Below are 14,197 nucleotides of genomic sequence, written 5' to 3'. Positions count from 1 at the left end.
ACAGGATGTAGTGATCAGCCAGAGGAATAAATGGCTTTAAAAGTAGAAAAGAGCAAAAGTCCAGTAGCACCTTAAAGACTAACAAAAATTTTGGCAGGGTATAAACTTTTGTGAGTCACTTTATCTAAAGAAGTGAGCAAAAAGCCAGACTGAGCCACAAAAGTTTGTTAATTTTGAAGGTGCGACTAGCTGTTTTCTATTGCTACAGAAAGACTGAAGTGGAGGGGGTGGAGTTGTTTTCTGCACCCCGGAAGGCAGGACCAGAATCAATGGGTTGAAATTAAATCAGAAGAGCTTCCGGCTCAACATTAGGAAGAACTTCCTGACCATTAGAGCGATTCCTCAGTGGAAGAGGCTTCCTCGGGAGGTGGTGGGCTCTACTTCCTTGGAGGTTTTTAAACAGAGGCTAGATGGCCATCTGACAGCAAAGAAGATCCTGTGAATTAAGGGGGAGGTGTTTGTGAGTTTCCTGCATTGTGCAGGGGGTTGGACTAGATGACCCTGGAGATCCCTTCCAACTCTGTGATTCTATGATTCTAATACAGCTACCCATCTTGATCCAGCTTTAAAGGGGAATTCAATAGATTCATGGAGGATAAATGTATCACTGGCTACTAGTGCTGGTGACTGAGGGAACCTCCACATTCAGAGTCACTAAACCTCTGAATCCCAGAGCCAGAGGTAACATCGGGGGAGGTCTCCATGCCTTCCTGTGATCTCTGCAGTGTCCTTGCCAGAAAGAATATACAGGTTTGGGTTTGTAATGTTATTATTGGCAACAATTGTGATAGGGTTGCCAGCTTCCAGGTAGTAGCTGGAGGCAGGGCTTTTTTTGAGTGGGAATGCAGTTCTGGCTGGATTGGTGCCAGTGGGTGTGGCCTAATATGCAAGTGAGCTCCTGATGAGCTTTTTCTACAAAAAAGCCCTGTGTAAAACAATGGTGATGCCAGGGGTGTGGCCTGATATGCAAATGAGCTCCTGCTGGGATTTTCCTACAAAAAGCCCTGTGTAAAACAATGGTGATGCCAGGGGTGTGGCCTGATGTGCAAATGAGCTCCTGCTGGGCTTCTCCTACAGAAAAGCCTTGCGCAAAACGATGGTGGTGTCAGGGGGTGTGGCCTACTATGCAAATGAGTTCATGATGAACTTTTTCTACAAAAACCCCCCTGTGTGAAACAATGGTGATGCCAGGGGTGTGGCCTAATATGGAAATAAGTTCCCGCTGGGCTTTTTCTACAAAAAACCCTGTGTGAAACAATGGTGACACCAGGGTGTGTGTGGCTTAACATGCAAATTAGTTCCCGTTGGGCTTTTCCTACCAAAAACCCCCCTGGCTCCAGGTCTCCAACTGATCTCCAGGCAACAGAGATCCGTCTGTTCAGTTCCCCTGAAGGAAATAGCTGCATCGAAAGGTAGACTTCAGGGCATTGTGCGGTGCACCCCACGGAAATCTCCTCTAAGATCTCCCCGGTCCCCTCCTCTAAATCCCCAGGCTGCGCTCCCCGGATCTCTCAGCCCGGAGCGGGAGCCCTCGTGTTGTCACCAGGCGCCGAGCAATCCACGGCACGCTGCAGAAGTGGCACTCAGGAACGATGGTCTGCAAAGCTCCCCTACGATGCGCTGCTGGGCTTCCGGGCACCTTGGAGACCCGCCGAGTTCAGTTGTGCGCGCCACGGCTGCCCATCTCAAGAGAGCCACCGCCTCTTCCCAGCTGCCTGCAGGCTCTCGCGCCTCTCCGGCTCCAAGCAAGGCCTGCAAGGGTTAAACGGAGGGAACCCTGCGAGTCCTAGAGAGGCAGGGAATTTGGGGAGGGGGGCAGGGCGCCTTTGCACAGAAGGCATCTTCCTGCTGCGCCCGGCCGGGGAGAGGAAACGGCGGCCTGAGTTGCCCCAGTTGCTGCGGAGGCGAAAGAGGTGCCCAGGGGCGGGAGGGCGGCGGGGCGGAGGGACTGGCCTCCCCAACGGCCAGGGGGTTAAGAAGGCGCCTGCTGCAAAGCGGCTTCCCTTCTCCTCCTCCTCCTCCGGTGCGCCGGAGAGCCCCTGAGCGCAACGCCCAGCTCCTCCCCACGAGCCCTCGCTGCTTGCTGGGATGAGCGATATGTATGGACATATTGAAGCTGCCTTCCACTGAATCAGACCCCCCTCGGTCCATCAAAGTCAGTCTTGTCTGCTCAGACTGGCAGCGGCTCTCCAGGGTCTCAAGCGGAGGTTTTTCACGCCTATTTGTCTGGACCCTTTTTTAGTTGGAGATGCTGGGGATTGAACCTGGGACCTCCTGCTTACCAAGCAGATGCTCCACCACTGAGCCTCCTGTCCCTCCAGATAGACTGCCTGGGGATCTGGAGGTTTGGTGGAGCTGGCCTGGCTGCTGATCGTCAGCCCCTCTCTCTTCCAATTTGGAAAGCCCTGTGGTGCCTGGGTGGGGAAGGGCTCGTTTGGGCAGAGCCTGAGGCACCAGAGATAGAATGGCACTTTTCTAATCCCAGACTGCGTAGGCGGGTTATTGCAGAGGGCTAGCTGATTGAAATGGCTGCAAAACAAAACAGGAGCTTTCCAGGAAGAGACTTCTGCTTATTTGCACATTTTGTTGCCCTGCAAAGGGAGATTTGCCCAGTGCTGGATTTAGGCACAGCCAGGAAGTACACTGTGGTTCAGGACCTAAATAAATAATTTGTGAGGAGGGGGCAGGAATGCGATTGGCCTGATCCAGATGGCCCAAGTTACCCCAGTCTTGCCAGATCTCAGATACTAAGTAGGGAAGCGAGTTTTGACTCATATTCTGAAAATCTCCCTGGCCCCTGAGGTTCTATTGGACTCGGATCTGGCTTTTCAGGGTTGCTATGCGGAGGCAGGCAAAAGTAAACCACCTTCTCTTGCCTGGAAAATGCCATATATCAGCTCCCTCTCCCCACTCAAGGGTGTTTCTGTGAAGCTTCTGCCAAAGTTCTTGTACAGCTTTAACTCTCTGCTGTTTTAGCTTGAAGGTGAGTCTTTGGTGGGCAAAGACTGGCGTTGCCAAAAAGGGTGAGGGGAGAAATTTGAAGGAGAGCCTGTCCTGGCACAAAGAAGGAATGGGAGAAAAGCCAGGGCCCCTGTGGATGGTCTTGCTGTTGGGCTCCTTCTAGATCAGAGACAGGACCTGGAAAGAAATGTGGGTGTGTTCGATACAGAGGAGGAGTGCCCAAGACACACTGAAGGCTAAATATCTTCCTGTCCACTTGGTCAACCTCACAGGATGACATCTTTGTCCCATTCTGAATCCCTTCCTATCTGCCACGGGATGGAAACAGCAGCCATGCAGCCCTCTCAGGTAAGTCAGAGGGAAGGGCCAGGCCATGGGATTGTCTTCCTTTGTTATGGGACTACAAGGACACACCCCATCGATCGCAAACCTGCTTCAGCCGATATTGTGTGTGTGTGTTCTGGAAGAGCTCAAAGCTGCCCACACCAAGTGTAATTCCCACAGATCTCCACCGATTCTCATGGTTGAGGGCCAGTTGACACTTGGTATGGACATTGTGACCAGGCCATCTGTGACTTGAGTCTGGTTACACGGGGGTTGGACTAAATGACCCTGGAGGTCCCTTCCAACTCTATGATTAACTATTCCACATCCTCAAGAACTTCGCCTGTGTTAGCAGCCCCCCTCTTTTTGATTGCACTTTGGCACTGTATGACAGAAACGCTTGGAGCAAGGGGCAGTTGCTCCTGAGCCCTTTCTGGCTCATGCCCTTCGCCTAGGACCAGGCACTCTTCAGAGAAGGGGAATCCACAGCCTCTCTTCTCTGCTGCTTTCCTTACCTGCTGGCCTCTCTGAACAGGAGCCCAGGAGGGAGAGGCCTCACAGCCAGCCAGGACTGTACGTGGGGAAGAAGTGTTGCAGGTGAAGCACAGTGAGGGGGCATGAACTGGTTTTGATGTGAATGCCAGAGCATGTGCAGTGTACAGCTCCATATTGCTCTACCCATTAATAAGTGGAGGTGTGCCCTTTAAATGTGCCTTTTAAATGGTGGCAATGTCCCTGCTGCCATGCAGACTAAGTTGCCAGTGCCCGGCCCAGCACAGAACACAGAAGCCTCTCTTCACTCTATTTATTTATTTATTTAACTTAAGGAGTTGCCCCATCCTGACCAGTGCCAGGCTCTGGGCGATGTACAACACAAGAATAAAATACATTTGAGTCAGTAAAACCAATTACATTAAAGAGAAGTTATAAACCTGATAGTGTCTAATTTAAGTGCTATTGTTTAGCTCCCACATTACATTGGGAGTGGGGTTAGGAAGAAAAAGGTGCCAGGATGGCAACCATCACTGTCCTTATGCAAAGGCTTGGCGGAACATCTCTGGCCTACAGGCCCTGCAAAACTGTAAAAGATCCCACAGGGCCCTGATGTCCTTTGGCAGAACGTCCCACCAAGTTGGGGCCAGGATTGAAAAACTCCTGGCCCTCGTTGAGGACAGTCAGACCTCTTTAGGGTCAGGGATCACCAGGAGATTTCAACCGGTAGAGCGTAGCATCCTTCCAGGGATGTAGTGGAGGTTACCAGACGCATCTGCCCCTTGGCCATGTGCAGGTAGCGCAGTTTTTCTTGGCACAGTTGCAGGGTGGTTGAGCAGGCTGGGGCACAGAGCACCGATCGACTCCATCTCAGGAAAGCATTTTCTGCCCTAGGCTTAGAGGTGATCTGTCCCTTAGGTCCCATTTGGAAAGGGAGCTCTGCTCATGTGCCCCAGTTTTGTTTTTTTAAGATGGTGACTCCCAGAATGCTGACGAGGCAGGAAGAAATGATACATATATATATATATTTATTTCAGATGTCAGTGAGCTTCCAGGAAGTGGCTGTGTATTTCACCGAAGAAGAGTGGATTCTGCTGGATCCAGGCCAGAGATCTCTGTACAGGGATGTCATGCTGGAGAATTATGGGAACGTGGCCTCTCTGGGTAAGGACCTCTGCTCCTTGGCTAATCAAGGCAGGCATAATCTTATGTACATAAGAACTTGAGAGGCCTGCTAGATCACATCACTGATTACAGCATCCTCTTCTATCAGTGGCTTTCAGGAGGCCTCCTACAATGTCCTCCTGTTGAACATATGAAGCTGCTTTATACTGAATCAGACCCTCAGTCCGTCAAAGTCAGTCATGTCTACTCAGACTGGCAGCAGCTCTCCAGGGTCTCAAGCTGAAGTTTTTCATGCCTACTTGCCTGGACCCTTTTTTAGTGGAGATGCCGGGGATTGAACCTGGGACCTTCTGCTTACCAAGCAGATGCTCTACCTCTGAGCCACCGTCCTCCCCCACCCCCAGCATCAGACACTGTGATATGCTGGCTAATGCATTTAGTAAAATTTATATCAGTAATTGGGTTATTTGGTAGAAAAAGCCCAGCAGGAGCTCATTTGCATATTAGGCCCCACCCCCTGATGCCAAGCCAGCCAGAACTGTGTTCTGCTAAAAAAAAAAAGCACTGTTAATAATCTTACAAATCTATTGTCACATCATAAAGAAGTACAGCCTTAAAATATTACAAAGAAAAGTCTATCCAATGAGCACCCAGATATAGGCTCATTTTGTCAAAGTCTTCCTCGGGAGCATTCCTATTTACTTCAAAGTTATCAGCCTCTTGTTACGATTCAGTGTTGGTACTGGGAGCAAGCCCGTGCTTAACGTCTTCTCTGAACCGATGCAAAAGCCTTCTGGATTTTGCTGGCAAACTGCTCTCTTCAATGCCAGAGGGATGCATTGGGGTCCAAGCAATTCTGTCTTGTTGGCTGCAAACCTATATGCAGAAGTTAAAAAAAAAACCCTGACAATGTGGAGGGGGTGCTTCCCTTTTTGGATGGGAGAGAAACAGGCTGCTTTGGAATGCAGGAACTTTTTGCAGTAGCTAAAGTAATTCATCTTGCTTGTTGCCTCCACAGAAGGAATTGCATTTCCCAAACCTGATCTCATTGCCTGGCTCGAAGGAGATCCTCTTTTCAAGGACGCTGATGAAGGTATTTGCTTCTGTGGGTGGGAGGGGGGTGGCAGTTTTGATATGCTTTTCATTTCTTCTAGGCCAGACTGACCTGTCCGTGTGTAAGCCATCCCAGCAGACAGCTTTTGTGGTTCAAGGCTAAAGCCCCCAGGATACTTTTCAATGTCCTTCTTCCTCTGGAAAGCTACAGGCCTCAGTGTGGTCTCATCCGCTGCTAGACAGCAGACTTGTTTTAGTCACCCAGAAGGGCTACTTTTCGGTGGGATTTCCTATTTTGCCACAACTGAAGAGGAAATTTCAGTATGTAGATATACAGCATTAGTCACAAAATTCAAAATTTACAGTCAAAATATTCAAATCTAAAAGATAAATAAAATACTAAAGCAGAAGTTTCTAATAAAACCTATGGTTCAGTTAAGTAAATCTAAAATCGTCATGTTAGCCGAATATATACCAGATTCTGTTACAATCAGATCAACCCAAGTTTTTGTCATTTTACAAATAAAATTATCATTAAAAATTTTGTAACAAAATAGGTGGTGAGGATGTGAGGGCAATCAGGCTGTTACATCTGTCACCCCATTGATCGCCAGAGTTGATTTGGCCCAAGCTTCTATGGCAGGGTGGGGATTTGAACTTGGGTCTCCTAGAATCCCAGACACTCTGACCATCGCATTACACTGGCAGGTCATGAGACTGAACTGCTTTCAATGTGCTCTCTGAGCTCTTGGTTGAAAACAGAATGAAACTATCGTTGGGCCAACCTCATTATTTCAGTCTGATGCTGGAGCCTCACCATACGAGAGTGGGTTCCACTCTCTTCCAGGGTGCCTGTCTGATTTCATTTCCCAGTTTGAGAGAGCCAGTTTGGTGTAGTGGTTAAGTGTGCGGACTCTTATCTGGGAGAACCGGGTTTGATTCCCCACTCCTCACAGCTGCTGGAATGGCCTTGGGTTAGCCATAGCTATCGCAGGAGTTGTCCTTGAAAGGGCAGCTGCTGTGAGAGTCTTCTTAGCCCTACCCACCTCACAGGGTGTCTGTTGTGGGGGAAGAAAATATAGGAGATTGTAAGCCACTCGGAGTCTTTGATTCAGAGAGAAGGGCGGGGTATAAATCTGCAGTCTTCTTCAAATTAGATATCATATTGCAGTGGATTAAGGAATGACTTTTATACTAATTCTCTGCTGTGCTAAGGTAGGGATGCCTTTCTGAATAAACGTTTAGTTTTCTTCCTTGTAATGCAGCCGGTCTTTTTCATTTCAGCCGAAGAGGGACAGGATAACAAGAGTGACAGGAATCTTTGTGAAGTGTCACCAGAGAAAGCTGAGCCTGCAGAAGAGGATGAGAATTTTGGAACTGAAGAAGGATGCGAGAGGCAGGCTGGAGATGAAGCAGAGAAATGGATGAACACCCCCGCTGTTTGTCAGAGTGATGACTTCCATGAAACTCTGATCCATCAACAGTATCCCACAGGGAAAGGAAGCTATCAGTGCCCTTCCTGTGGAAAAATATTCAGTTGTAAATCAAAGTTGGAGACGCATTCCCGAACCCACACAGGTGAGAAACCGTATGAGTGTTTGGTGTGCAGAAAGAGTTTTAGTCGGGCTGCAAACCTGACAGTGCATCAAAGAATCCACACAGGTGAGAAACCATATAAATGTCTGGAGTGCGGAAAGACCTTCACTCAAAGCACAGGCCTTGCTTCCCATCAAAGGATGCATACAGGGGAGAAGCCCTTCCAGTGCCTGCAGTGTGGGAAGCGATTCCGTCACAACACACACCTCACTTCTCATCAGAGACTCCACACGGGGGAGAAACCCTACAAATGCCTGGAGTGTGGGAAGAGCTTCCGTCTGAGCACGAGCCGTAGTTCACATCAGAGAATCCACACTGGGAAGAGACCGTATCAGTGCTTGGAGTGTGGAAAGAGCTTCACTCTGAGTGCATACTTGACGGAGCATCAGCGAATCCACACAGGGGAGAAACCCTATCAATGCTCAGAATGCGGAAAGAGCTTCAGCCGCACCACAAGCTTGATTTCACACCAACGGATCCATACAGGGGAAAAACCCTATCAATGCTTGGAGTGTGGGAAAAGCTTCCGACTGAGCACGTGTCTTGTTAGACATCAAAAAATGCACTCAGGGGAGAAACCTTATAAATGCCTAGAGTGTGGGAAGAGCTTCAGTCATAGCACACGACTTACTTCACATCAAAGAATCCATACAGGGGAGAGGCCCTATAAATGCCTGGAGTGTGGAAAGAGCTTTTGCCACAGCACAAGTCTGAGTGCGCATAGAAAACTTCATGCAAGGAAGGAGCCATTTACCTGCTTGGAGTGTGGGAAGAGCTTCTGCCACAGCACAACCCTTAGTGCCCATCGAAAACTCCACACAAGGATGGAGCCCTTCACCTGCCTGGTGTGTGGAAAGGCCTTCCGGCACAGCACCAGCCTGAGCGCACACCGAAAAGCCCACGCACACAAAGGACCCTATAAGTGTTCAGAGTGCGGCAAGAGCTTCTTCGAGAACACGCCAGTCAGTCTGCATCTAAGAAACCACCCAGGGGAGGCACCTTCTCAGTGCTCAGAATGTAGAAAGGGCTCTGGCCAGCTTTCTGCTCCCAGAACCAGCAAGCCAGCTGAAGTTGCTGGAGTTCAACCCCCTGGGAAACTGGAGCAGGAGAAAAAGGGGACTTTAGATCCAGGGTTGGAGGGCTTCCCCCTTGAGGAGGGAAACATCCTGGGGCATGAGAAGCCAGCTGATCTTTCTCTAATGTTCTCAACTGCCCCACATTCCCCTGGTGTAGACAACTGAGCAGCTTTCCCGGCTCTTTGGGTGACCGGAGGAGCCTCCTTGTGTTAATGAGGAGCCCCCACGGTCTCTTTGTCCCACTCCTCCCTCAGAGCCCCAAACCACCAGTTCCTGTGGGAGAAACAGCACAAGTCTGCTGTGGGGGAGCACTTCCAATTGAAGGAGGACCCTCGGTTAGCAGAGTGTCTTCTGTGTGCAAAAGAGATCAATCGGGAAGAAGGCTCAGGGGCCCTTCACCTATTCTAGCATGTTGAACCACCTCTGGATTCATCATGACTCAATGCTGGTTCATGTTCAGGCAGGCAGTGCAGGATCCAGTAGCATTTCCTTTGCTGTGTCTGCTCCGTGGGGCTTTTTTTGTAGCAGGAACTCCTTTGCTACCCCTGATGGAGCCAATCCTCCTAGAGCTTACAGTAGGCCCTGTGCTAAGACTCCTGTAAGCTCCTGGAGGATTGGCTACATCAGGGGGTGTGGCCTAATACGCAAAGGAGTTCCTGCTACAAAAAAACCCCCTGCTGCTCAGGATTGGCTCAGTTGCAACAAGAGGGATGAGACCCAGGTGACTCTTGATGGCTCTCGGCTTCCCTGATCTTGATCTGCAGCAAGCCACGATGGAGGATTTGAGGGGTGGGGGCACTGCTAAAGGAAGCCTGTAGCAGTCAGGAAGACTAACATTAAGATTGCACGGGACAATAGTAAGACACAGTTTATCAGGACCAAACTTAGCAGGATGAGGTGCTGTCTCTGTACTGGGCTGGCTGGAGCAGAGTGGCCAATTGTGTATTGTGCTCAGAGGATCCGAAGGGTGCAGGGTACCTCTTCTCATCTGCTCAGCATCACTTGGAGGATGCAGAAGGGAGCAGTAGACATTGATCAGGAGGTGGCAGGGTACAGCGGGACATTGCTCTGTGCCCAGGTTCTGAACAAGCACCTGTGTTTCAGCCCCTGGCGAGGGACAGTGGCTCAGTGGAAGACCCTCTGCTGTGCATGCAGAAGGTCCCAAGTTCAGTCTCCAGCATCTCTAGCTAGAAAGAGCTGGGCAGTAGGGAGGGACAGTGGCTCAGTGGTAGAGCATCTGCTTGGTAAGCAGAAGGTCCCAGGTTCAATCCCCTGCATCTCCAACTAAAAAGGGTCCAGGCAAATAGGCATGAAAAACCTTAGCTTGAGACCCTGGAGAGTTCCTGCCAGTTTGAGTAGTCAGTTCTGACTTTGATGGACCCAGGGTCTGATTCAGTAGAAGGCAGCTTCATATTAGGGAGGAATGGTGGCTCAGTGGAAGACCCTCTGCTGTGCATACAGAAGGTCCCAAGTTCAGTCTCCAGCATCTCTAGCTAGAAAGAGTTGGGCAGTAGGGAGGGACAGTGGCTCAGTGGTAGAGCATCTGCTTGGTAAGCAGAAGGTCCCAGGTTCAATCCCTGGCAATTCCAGCTAAAAAGGGTCCAGGCAAATAGGTGTGAAAAACCTCAGCTTGAGACCCTGGGGAGCCACTGCCAGTCTGAGTGGACAATACTGACTTTGACGGACCAATGGTCTGATTCAGTATAAGGCAGCTTCATATGTTCAGTAGGTGATGTGAAAGACCTCAGCCTGAGACCCTGGAGATGCTGCCTCCAGCCTTGAGAGATAAGACTAATCTTGACGGACCAAGGGTATGATTCATTGTAAGACACCTTCATGCACTTGAAGATGGTGATCAGATCACCTCTCAGTTGTCTCCTCTCCAGGCTAAACATGCCCATCCATTTTGTAACACCATCCATTTTGATAGTTTCAGAAGGCATGTTGGTCTACAGTGCAACAGCTAGATTAACACACCTTAGAAACCAACAAGATTGTTGGGTTATGCAGTACTGAAAGTCAAAGCTCCCTTCAGCAAACTCTTGAAAGCTCATACTCTGATTGTCTTGGTGGTCCCTAAGGTGCTATTGGGTTCAGATCAGACATCCATTTTTAAAAACACACACACAGGGACCTTTGTTTTAATTCCCCACAAAACTGGAGTTATTTCACCTAGCTATCTTAACTATCTCATGGGTGAGGGGATATATACTGTGTAATACTAATCATTGCGATTATCCAAATCTGTGAACAAGTTATTTATTTATATATTTTATGCCAGCCTTCCTTCAAGAAACTCAGGGTGAAGTATTTGTTCTCCCCTCGTTTTATCTTTACAACGTTCCTGGGAGGTAGACTGGGCTCAGAGAGTTCTCATCTTCAAGGCTGAGTGGAGACCTTTTCTTTCTGAACCACCTCAGAGTCTCAAGTTGTGGCATGCCCATATCTTCTGATTTGGGATAAAGGCAAAGAGGAGATCCAGAAATAGGTTTCATATTGAAACAAGTGGAAACAGAAATGAATAATACAGGAAAGAAAATGAGGGGACAAAAAGGTGAATAAAAATAAAACAGCAGCAACAGAATTGCACCTTTGTGGGGGCGGGGGGGGGGTAGGGCTCCTTTGAATATACCAGGTCTCAAGTACAATCCCCAGCATCTCTGGGGATGGAGAACCAGTTTGGTGTAGTGGTGAAGTGTGTGGACTCTTGTGGGAGAACCGGGTTTGATTCCCCACTCCTCCACTTGCATCTGCTGGAATGGCCTTGGGTCAGCCATAGCTCTGGCAGAGGTTGTCCTTGAAAGGGCAGCTTCTGGGAGAGCTCTCTCAGCCCCACCCACCTCACAGGGTGGCTGTTGTGGGGGGAGAAGATATAGGAGACTGTAAGCCGATCTGAGTCTGATTCAGAGAGAAGGGCGGGGTGTAAATCTTCAGTCTCCTCCTTTTCCTCCTCCTCTTTCTCCTCTATGAAAGATCTCAACAAGATCCTGGAGAGCTGCTGCCAGTCTGAGGAGATAATCCTGATCTTGGACCTGAATAAGGCAGCTTCATGGGTGTTCACATCCCAAGCAGAAGCTGCACTTTGCATCCAAGAACTCCTACAGAGAGAGTCTGGTTACAGCGCTCTGGTGATGGTAAAAACATGTAGGAGATCAAACCTTGTGAGTCATCAGAGAACATGCATGGTGGAGAAGATGCACCAATGTTTGGAGGGTGGAAAATGTTTCAGGCTGGGAACACAGTGCTCTGATTGTCTGAGAACCCATCAAGGGAGCCATCTTAATCACATCTAGTCACTCTGATGCTCAGTGGTCAAGCAACTTTCCAGGAACTGCATATAATCCCCACCCCACTGTTTTAGCTGTTTTGATTAATTAAGGGGCATTTAAGTGTACAGCTCAGTTTCTTGGGATTTTCTGTGTGCGCGGAGGAATTGTGTGTGTCATTATGCTCTTTTAATGTATTATGGTTCATATAAGTACTGTTATCGGTTATTGTGTGAACATAGAAGCCTGCATTTGCTGGAAGGTGGGGTAGAAATTTGAAATCAGCTAAATATTAGCAATTAGATATCAAACCATTTCTTGTTATCACTGAGAGAACCTGATAAATGCTAGATTCATGAAGAAGAAAAAGACAAATCGTGCAAGGGGAAGGAATAATAATTATACAACCCCTATGCATTTCATGTGCAGCTTTGTCAAGGGAATATGTTGTGAAAATAAAAAATATAAAAAGTAGGTTTAATACATCATTATTTAAAAATTAACAAAATAAAGGATGATTTCACAGCATGTACAGAGTACAGTTCATACATAGATGTTACTAATGCAGTTGAACCAACACTGACCTATACTACATATTACATAATTACAAAGGAACCTCTGTTTAAATTGTTTGTTAATTAGGCATTAAAGAACCAAACTGACTCTTGCTTTTTAGTGTCATACCCATGCTTACACTTGAACAAAATGAACTGTCTGCACTTGCCCTGGCTCTTATCTATGTGAGCAACTGCCAGGAGATACTTTCATTTCACCTTTTAGAGTGCAGAGTTTTCAGTTTCAAAATCCATTCAGCCGCTTTCCTCAACAGAATTCTGCCCGATTTGAATAAAATCCAAAATAAAAAAACTGTGGTTTTGTGATTGTGCTCTAAAAAATGTTCTACCAGGGAAGCACCAATTCTTTTTTGAGATATACAGTATGTCACAGAAGTGAGTACACCCCTCACATTTTGTAAATATTTAAGTATATCTTTTCATGTGACAACTCTGAAGAAATGACACTTGGCTACAATGTAAAGTAATGAGTCTACAGCTTGTATAACTGTGTAAATGTGTTGTCCCCTCAAAATTACGCAACACACAGCCTTTAATGCCTAAACTGCTGGCAACAAAAGTGAGTACACCCCTAAGTGATAATGTCCAAATGGGGCTCGAAGTGTCAATATTTTGTGTGGCCACCATTATTTTCCAGCACTGCCTTAACCCTCTTGGGCATAGAGTTCACCAGAGCTTCACAGGTTGCCACTGGAGTCCTCTTCCACTCCTCCATGATGACATCACATATCTGTTGGATGTTAGAGACCTTGCGCACCTCCACCTTCCGTTTCAGGATGCCCCACAGATGCTCAATAGGGTTTAGGTCTGGAGACTTGCTTGGCCAGTCCATCACCTTTACCCTCAGCTTCTTTAGCAAGGTAGTGATGATTGTTTTGGAGGTGTGTTTGGGGTTGTTCTCATGTTGGAATACTGCCCTGTGGCCCAGTCTCCGAAGGGAGGGGATCATGCTCTGCTTCAGTATGTCACAGTATATGTTAGCATTCATGGTTCCCTCAATGAACTGTAGCTCCCCAGTGCCGGCAACACTCGTGCAGCCCCAGACCATGACATTCCCATCACCATGCTTGACTGTAGGCAAGACACACTTGTCTTTGTACTCCTCACCTCGTTGGCGCCACACACGCTTGACACCATCTGAACCAAATAAGTTTATCTCATCAGACCACAAGACATGGTTCCAGTAATCCATGTCCTTAGTCTGCTTGCCTGCAGCAAACCGTTTGTGGGCTTTCTTGTGCATCATCTTTAGAAGAGGCTTCCTTCTGGAATGACACCTCTGCAGACCAATTTGATGCAGCGTACGGCATATGGTCTGAGCACTGACAGGCTGACCCCCACCCCACCCCTTCAACCTCTGTAGCAATGCTGGCAGCACTCATACATCTATTTCCGAAAGCCAACCTCTGGATATGACGCTGAGCATGGGCACTCAACTTCTTTGGTCAACCATAGCGAGGCCTGTTCTGAGTGGAACCTGTCCTGATAAACCGCTGTATGGTCTTGGCCACCGTGCTGCAGCTCAGTTTCAGGGTCCTGGCAATCTTATAGCCTAGGCCATCTTCTTTAGCAAGGTAGTGATTGTCTTGGAGGTGTGTTTGGGGTTGTTCTCATGTTGGAATACAGTTTGTTTTTTCAGATCCTCAGAGAGTTCATTGCCATGAGGTGCCATGTGGAACTTCCAGTGACCAGCATGAGGGAGTGAGAGCGATAACCTGCTCCCCTGTCA

At 48.2% G+C, this 14,197-nt stretch overlaps 1 protein-coding gene across 1 annotated transcript; it reads left to right on the top strand.

Annotated features, from left to right (window-relative positions):
• Window positions 1-1,881: 1,881 nt before the first annotated feature.
• Window positions 1,882-8,792, top strand: LOC132567477 (zinc finger protein 883-like). Its single transcript, XM_060233153.1, has 5 exons — window positions 1,882-1,913; window positions 3,234-3,309; window positions 4,815-4,941; window positions 5,921-5,995; window positions 7,240-8,792. The coding sequence occupies exons 2-5, from the start codon at window positions 3,235-3,237 to the stop codon at window positions 8,790-8,792; spliced, it is 1,830 nt and encodes a 609-aa protein (XP_060089136.1). The 5' UTR covers window positions 1,882-1,913; window position 3,234.
• The last annotated feature ends 5,405 nt before the right edge of the window (window positions 8,793-14,197 follow it).

Source organism: Heteronotia binoei, chromosome 2 (genome assembly GCF_032191835.1).
Source record: "Heteronotia binoei isolate CCM8104 ecotype False Entrance Well chromosome 2, APGP_CSIRO_Hbin_v1, whole genome shotgun sequence".
NCBI classification, from domain to species: Eukaryota; Metazoa; Chordata; class Lepidosauria; order Squamata; family Gekkonidae; genus Heteronotia; species Heteronotia binoei.
The sequence above is the reverse complement of the archived record's forward strand: the minus strand, read 5'-3'. Positions and strand labels throughout refer to the sequence as shown.

What these genes read in the sequence shown, in the direction of transcription:
- LOC132567477 (XM_060233153.1), top strand. Translation starts at nt 3,235, where the DNA reads ATGACATCTTTGTCCCATTCTGAATCCCTTCCTATCTGCCACGGGATG. An exon ending in TGGGAACGTGGCCTCTCTGG is followed by an intron (nt 4,942 to 5,920) that starts GTAAGGACCTCT and finishes TTGCCTCCACAG; the next exon opens with AAGGAATTGCATTTCCCAAA. An exon ending in TTTCAAGGACGCTGATGAAG is followed by an intron (nt 5,996 to 7,239) that starts GTATTTGCTTCT and finishes TTTTCATTTCAG; the next exon opens with CCGAAGAGGGACAGGATAAC.